Here is a 7,895-nt window from a genome sequence, read left to right on the forward strand (position 1 = left end):
CCAATCAAATGTCAGCTGCGAAGCGCGGGATAATTCCACTAGTTGTATATTTTAAAAGATAAATCATTAATTAAGCTAACGTGTCTAGACATGTTACAATGGTACATCCAAACATGCTACATTGGTGTATCTAACTTAATTATGTGCTTATAAATACAACAGTGCGTCTAATTATGTTTTAAATAACCTTTTAGTTTCTACTACACAGGCACTCCTCCATGTAACAATGATGCATCTAAACTATTATAGCGATGCGTCTAACCATTTTAATAGTGATTATTCCGAAAAGACTAATATCCGTAAAAAATATAATGAAAAGTAATCTAGAGGCAACTCGTGCATGGGCTTTTATGTAACATTCGTCAACTTTGAACCCGAAAAACCCGACCCATTTTATATTTTGGTGTAATTGAAACATTTTTTTACGAAGCGTTGGAATTTTATGTTAGTATTCTTCATTGTTTTATTTCATATATGAAAATGGTTATGGGAATATTGAAAAGTTATTCAGTTACAATATTAATTTAGGGAAACGAATTTATAGGGTCCAAATAATTAATCGAATATAATATTTTTTTCAGAAGGATTTTGTGCCTTTAACACTAATTTAATGACGTCGAAAATTACGGGATTCTCTATAAATAGAAAACGTGTCTGTAAATCCTATAAATTGGGATGACCCTTCTCGTATTTGACACACCAATCGGCCCCCTTCACTTTACATCTCGCTCTTCTGTTAGTGATTAGTCGTTTGCCGTCACCGACGAACCCCTCCACCGCTTGTTTAAGTAACGAATTATTATTATTATTCAAAACTTTATGTCGTTTATATTTGTGAACTGTTCGTGTAGATTTTCAGATTCTTCACAATGGTGGAACCTCAAGATACTGATGAAAACAATAAAACATCATGATAATCTCTCATCATGCCACCCGGTGATCAAATAACCCGGGTTACAAAAATGCTCAACGACGAATATGGAACCGCTTCGAGCATTAAAAGCCGAGTGAACCGTCAATGCGTGTTGGGTGCAATCACATTAGCCAAACAAAGACACAAAATCAACAACATAAGTTGACCCTTTGGCAATCTCATCATGGTTAATCGGTATACATCTAAAAAAAACCCGAATGTTGACTTTAACCTCCATAAGCTCATTTTATAAATGGCACAAAGAGTGTTCGTTTATACAATGAACTTATCGAGCTTAAAGGCAACGTTTGGGTTTTTTGTAGATGTAGACCGATTAACCATGATAAGTTGCCAATGCGTTCATGATTGTTCAAGTTCGTTCATTTATTAAATAAGCGAACATAAACCAGGCTTTATTTTAACTGTACTGGTTGTTTAAGATATGATATAGAATATTATTTTTATGGTTGATGACTTGATGGTGTGTTTGTACTTTTTTATTTATTCTCTTGTATTGAGGCAATGCACATAGTTTATAATAACAAAAAGTTACTTTGTTAAAAATAATATCTATTAGTTAGTTATTGAAATTGTAGTTTACGGTTTATAATGGTGTTTAGTTTCAATAGGGTTTGGTTAAAAGTAACTTCATATGATGTATATAATATAAAAAAAAGTAGTGAATTAAAATGTTCGAAATTAGTTAAGAAAGTTTGAGACTTTATTAGCGTTTTGGGAAGGAAAGCTCTGCCTTTTGCTTTCTTCTTCTTGGTTCTTCTTTTTACATTTTTGGGCACCAGAGAAGTATAACGGGAGGCAATATTTCTAGACAAATAAAAAAAATATTCAAAGTTTTAAACATTAAATTTCACCTTGCAAAAGCTAAACATCAAACAAACATACAAACACCAAGTATAAAATAATAAAATTAATAAGATCGTAATCAATTTATACTAACTTTGTACCGTCTTCTACTTCTTTTGGTTTTACCTCAATTACTTCCCGATTCCCTTTTTAGAACATTTCTTTGTTTATAAAATCACAAATCATTATGGACTATATCAAGCAAGTTATAAAGAGTTTGGGGCCAAAAATCTTATTATCATTTATATTTTAAATCTTATTATAAAGCAGGTTATTACGAACTAAAATTTTTGATTCTATCGATTCCCAAATCCTATAAGTGTATAAAATTTTTAAATTTGGAGGCCTTCACAAGTCAACTGGTGGCCCAAAACAATTATAAAAGTTTAGTTTGAGCCTACATATATACAAAACAATTAATCAGTTATAAAACATTTTGGCCCTTTGATATTTTTGGGCCTCGTGCCACTTCACGGTTTGCACAGCCTAAAAACCGGGCCTGATTATTATTGTTATTATTATTATTATAGCGAAATACTTACCCTAATTCTACAATATTTACGGAATAGTATATATGGCATATATATTCTTTTTTAGATTAAACATTATATCTATATTTTTTTTATCACACATCATATAATCTGTATCAAATAAATATCAACATATATAATATTATAAATATATTAATATTTGAATACATGATTCTGTTTATTAAAAACTAGCCATAATGATCGGGATTATATTACTTGATCCCCAAGTTATTATAATATACATATATATATATATATACACCTCTTTCTTTCTCTTCCTTATATCTATCAAAATCAAAAAACCATAATATCTTTCGTCGCAAACTTTACTCTCTTTCAGGAAACTCAACTCATTATTATTGTTAATAGTTTGTTTCCGTCGATCATATAAATATATAATATATATGCAACTTGAAATATTAATATATCGTGTCGAATTCGTTGTTGTTCCTTTAGTTTACTCGATCACTAGGTTTTTCTTTTCTGCATGCATGTTTTATTAACTTAATTAATAGTAATTTCTCTTCTGTTTTTTATATATATATATGACGATTTGTATATGCACTCTAGGTTTTCAATTTTGGTGTAAAACTAATGTGTACGTGAACTGTTTGGCTGGAAGTTTTATTCAATTAATAAACGAATGAACATGAACATTATTTAGTTTTTTCTAGTTAAACTATCAGCTTATTTATGTTTGTTTCATTAAATTTTAATAAATATTAGTATATTGCTTGGTTAATAACTTAATATTATTATTGGTATGGGCTTTAGGTTTTCAATATTTTTGTGTAAAATTATTAGCAGTATTAATATTTTTTTTTTCTAAACTTGTTTTTTGGAATTGTACGTTGATTTAGATTTGTTTTTAATGGTTTCGTGTTTGGATTAGTTTCCGCTTTAACTAAACATTCATTAACTGTTCATGAACTGTTTGGCTGGAAGTTGTATGTTCGTTTATTTATTAAACGAAGTAACATTAGCACAATTTTTTTTTGTTCTTACATGTTAAACTAATGAACATGAATACACGTTTTATTCATTCATTCTTGTTCGTGAACGTTCGTTTATCGTTGTTTATTTGTTCATTTGAATTTAATAAATGTTTATATATATATATATATATATATATTCACTTGGTTATTATTATTATTGTTGGAAAAATCATCCACTAGAGTTTGTATTCGTGATCAACATTTATGTTCATTTGTGTTCGTATACGTCTGTTCAATTATGTTCGTTTAAATTTGTTTGTTTATGTTCATTTATGTTTGTGAACTGTTCGTGTAGATTTTGAGATACTTCACAATGGTGGAACTTCAAGATACTGATGAAAACATCAAAACATGGAAAATGAAGAATCTTATTAAGTCCTTAGAATCCGCTCGTGGCAACGGTACCAGCATGATATCTCTCATCATGCCACCCGGTGATCAAATATGCCGTGTTACAAAAATGCTCAACGACGAATATGGAACCGCTTCAAACATTAAAAGCCGAGTGAACCGACAATCTGTGTTGGGTGCAATCACATCAGCCAAACAAAGACTCAAACTGTACAACAAAGTTCCTGCAAACGGGCTCGTGCTTTACACAGGGACCGTTGTGACAGAAGATGGCAAGGAGAAAAAGATCACCGTTGATTTTGAGCCTTTTCGGGCCATTAATGTTTCGTTGTATCTTTGTGATAACAAGTTTCACACAGAGGCTTTGAATGCATTGTTGGAATGTGATGATAAGTTTGGTTTTATTATTATGGATGGACATGGGACACTGTTTGGGACAATTTGTGGGAATACTCGAGAAATTGTTCATAGATTCGGTGTTGATCTTCCAAAGAAACACGGAAGAGGAGGTCAGTCGGCTCCAAGATTCGATCGTTTGAGAACGGAAAAGAGGCATAATTATGTGAGTAAGGTTGCTGAGCTGGCAACACAGTTTTATATCAATCCTTCAACTAACCAGCCCAATGTTGCAGGACTCATACTTGCAGGTACACTTAAAAACTTAAAACAAAGCGTGGTTTATGTTCGTTTATTTAATAAACCGTTTATTTAATAAACGAACGAAAATGAACAAAACTTTTTTATTATTTAGTTCAGTCATGTTCATTAGTATGCGTTTGTTTATGTTTGGTCGTTTACGTTTTTTAAGGCCGTTACAATATAGTCTAGTTTTGGTAACTTTTTAAGCCGAACACATTGTCATTTACATGTAATTGGTTTTAGCTCTTTAATTTATCAATATTCAGTAGCCCAGTAGGGGTGTGCAAAAAACCGAAAAAACCAATCCGGAACCGAAAAACCAATAAATCCAAACAGAAACAAAAACCGATGGTTTGGTTTTATGTTTTTGTAAAAACCGAACTAACGGTTCGGTTTTGGTTTTGCACATAATAAAAATCCGAAAAACCCGAACCGAACCGAAATCCTAAATTGTTGTTTTTTTGTTTTTATATTTTATATTAAGTCATCATCATCGTACTCAGTATATCCCACCAATAGCAAAGCTATGGTAGGGTCTGAGGAGGGTAAGATGTAGACAGCCTTACCTCTACCCCATAAGGATAGAGAGGCTGCTTCCGGTGAGACCCCCGGCTCGATAGTAGTTTTGCATCAAGCCTTGGACATAAGGCACATAGCACTCAATCATCGGGACACCGGCTGATCGGTGCATGTACCCTTGTCTTTCGGCTATCAATGCCACTACATGATGCCTGATTAGCCGTCCGTCACTTTTAACGTTATTTTCACGAGATTAGTAAAATAACGTCAAAATTAGTGCAATTTCACTTTTGCCCACCCGAGGGTTCACACATATATACATCATATGTGCGCACCGCAAGCAGGGCATTATTTTCACGATGATGATGATGATGATGATGATGATGATTTTATATTAAGTAATTTATAAGAATTTAATAAACATGTAACTCAAATATTTTTGGTAAAATGTTTAATACTCTATTATTTTACAATTAACAAAATTATTTTTTGAAAACTTTTTTTTGACCAAAAGTTTTCAAGATCAAATGACAAAAACCGAATAAACCAAAACCAAAAACCGAACAATTTCAAAAACTCCAAAAACCGAAGTTTTGGTTTTTCGGTTCGGTTTTAACCAAAAACCGCACCGAACCGCACCACGCACACCCCTAAATTATTCATTTATGTTCGTTCGTTTACATTCTTGAACCGTTTGTTTATACTGTTAACGAATGGACATAAACGAACACAAACATACTTGGTCATATTCGTTCGGTTCGTTTACAGGCCGCCTATTCTTATTATTAATTCTCTACTTGCAGGGTCTGCTGACTTCAAGACTGAACTTAGTCACTCTAAGACGTTTGACCCGCGCCTGCAGAGGAAAATCTTGAATATCGTTGATGTTTCAAACGGGGGCGAAGACGGGTTTAATCAAGCAATAAATTCATCAGCTGAGATTCTTTCAAATGTTAAGTTCATGCAAGTGAAACAGTTGCTAGGAAAATATTTTGCACAAGTAAATCAAGATACTCATAAAGTTGTTAATGGTTTAAATGACACATTAAAGGCTTTAGAGTTAGGTGCTGTTGATAAACTAATAGTTTGGGAGAGTCTTGATATTGTTAGATATAGTTTACAGAATATCGCGACCGGTGAAGTGATTGTTAAGCATTTAAACAAGGATCAAGAGGGTGATCAAGAACACTTTAGGGGTTTGGAAGTTGTGGAAAAAACGTCGTTGCTTGAATGGTTTGCGAATAGTTATAAGGGGTTCGGTTGCACGCTTGAGTTTGTTACTGATAAATCGCAAGAGGGAAATATGTTTTGTAAAGGCTTTGGTGGGATCGGTGGGATTCTTCGTTATCAGTTGGATATTCGTTTGTTTGATGAAGCGTCTGATGATGACGTGGCGTCTGATGATGACGTGGCGGATGACGATGACGTGGCTGATGATGACGTGTCTGATGATGAGGTGTCTGATGATGAGGCGTCCGATGATGAGGTGTCTGATGATGAGGTGTCTGATTCTGATGATGAGGTGTCTGAAGATTCTGAATAGCAATCATTGATCAACTACACGCCGGTGCAGGCGAATGAGGTACGCCTGCACCAGGCGCGAGTTCTCAAGCATGACGCTGCTCGCGTTGAGGTACATTATATAAACATCTTTTTATCTTTATAAAAATAATCATGAAACTGGTCTAATGTTTGATTTTTTATTTTTAGGAACTAATATTGGAGAAAAGTTATGTGAACACAAGTGGTGCTGATCGCGTGCGTATCAAGCCGACGAGTCAAGCTGGATCGGGTTTACCATTACAAACCGTTCGTGTAACCAAAGTTGAAGGATGCTTTGCTTAAGCATATTTTGATGGCTGTCTAAAGGTTTCTTGCAGTGGTTAAGAAGGTTAAACTTTTGCATGTTTTTGGTTAATAATATTATGGACATGTATGGCATTTAAGTTTATTGTGTTTGCTTACGTGGATTGATATCATTGTGTTTCCTTTTTACTGGTTGTTTCAAGTTATGATATATAAGATTTTTATGGTTGATGGTTTTTTTGTACTTGTTCTCTTTAATTGTTTTGAGTGGCAATGCACATGGTTTATAATTATAGAAGTTTCTTTGTTATATAATAGTTATTGCTTATAATAGGGCTAGTAATTTAGACACGATATCAGGTATGACTTTGACAAGTTTCGTGTGCTAAATAGGTAGACACGAATCAATTTGTTAAATTTTAGTGTTTAAACAAGTAAAATACATGTTTACCTATTAAATACCTGTTTGTACCTTATTAGAATTATAAATAAAAATATACGCTAAAGTTAAACACGACGCACAAACCCTTATCCGAATCTTCTTCTCCGAATCTCCGGTAGTTCGGTGGTTTTCCTCCACATCTCCGGTAGTTGCAACTCTTCAATTCCCCGGTCTACCTTCCACATATCCGATTCTCCAACAGTCCAACCTCCTCACAGTTGCAGCGGCGCCACCAGCCACCGAACGGCCGAGCTCTTCTAAACAGGTTGCTATATATGTGTTTCTAAACAACTCTTGATATTAACAAGTTCATATTCGGGTTTTGGATACAGGTGATTTCGTGTCGTTTATATGTATACATGTTTCGTGTTTGTGTCTTATCGTGTACGGGTATACACGATATGCCAACACTAGTTTATAATAGTGTTTAGTTTTATCAGGGTTTGGTTAAATGTAACTTCATATGATGTACATCCGATTATGTTTATATGGGTGTGGGACAAGATATATGGGCATATACGATCATGATATAAAGTGATTTACAAAGATGAAATGATTGATGTACTATTGGTGAATAACTAAATATAGTAATAAGAGGTGGCGAGAGAAAATCTAGAGTGAATACGATGCATGGAGGAGAGAGAAAATCTAGAGAAACGATGCATGAAGACGATAGATTTCATGTTTTAGTTTGGACCGTAAGGGTACACTTAATTTCATGATACAAAAGATGTTTACCACGTCCTTGATTTTAAGAATTTAAAGTTTGAACTTAACAACGTTGTCCCGTGACCTTCAACCTTTCATAACAACTCACTATCAAGTCTTGATACATC

General features: G+C 33.7%; 1 protein-coding gene across 1 annotated transcript; it reads left to right on the forward strand.

Annotated features, from left to right (window-relative positions):
* The first annotated feature begins 3,615 nt into the window (after nt 1–3,615).
* Nucleotides 3,616–6,354, forward strand: LOC143552118 (eukaryotic peptide chain release factor subunit 1-3-like). The gene is made up of 3 exons (XM_077042409.1): nt 3,616–4,300; nt 5,615–6,201; nt 6,298–6,354. The coding sequence occupies exons 1-3, from the start codon at nt 3,616–3,618 to the stop codon at nt 6,352–6,354; spliced, it is 1,329 nt and encodes a 442-aa protein (XP_076898524.1).
* Nucleotides 6,355–7,895: the final 1,541 nt, after the last annotated feature.

The sequence above is a fragment of the Bidens hawaiensis genome, unplaced genomic scaffold (genome assembly GCF_021521415.1).
Source record: "Bidens hawaiensis isolate Kalapana, Puna unplaced genomic scaffold, B.hawaiensis_p1.1 tig00016775_1, whole genome shotgun sequence".
NCBI lineage: Eukaryota > Viridiplantae > Streptophyta > Magnoliopsida > Asterales > Asteraceae > Bidens > Bidens hawaiensis.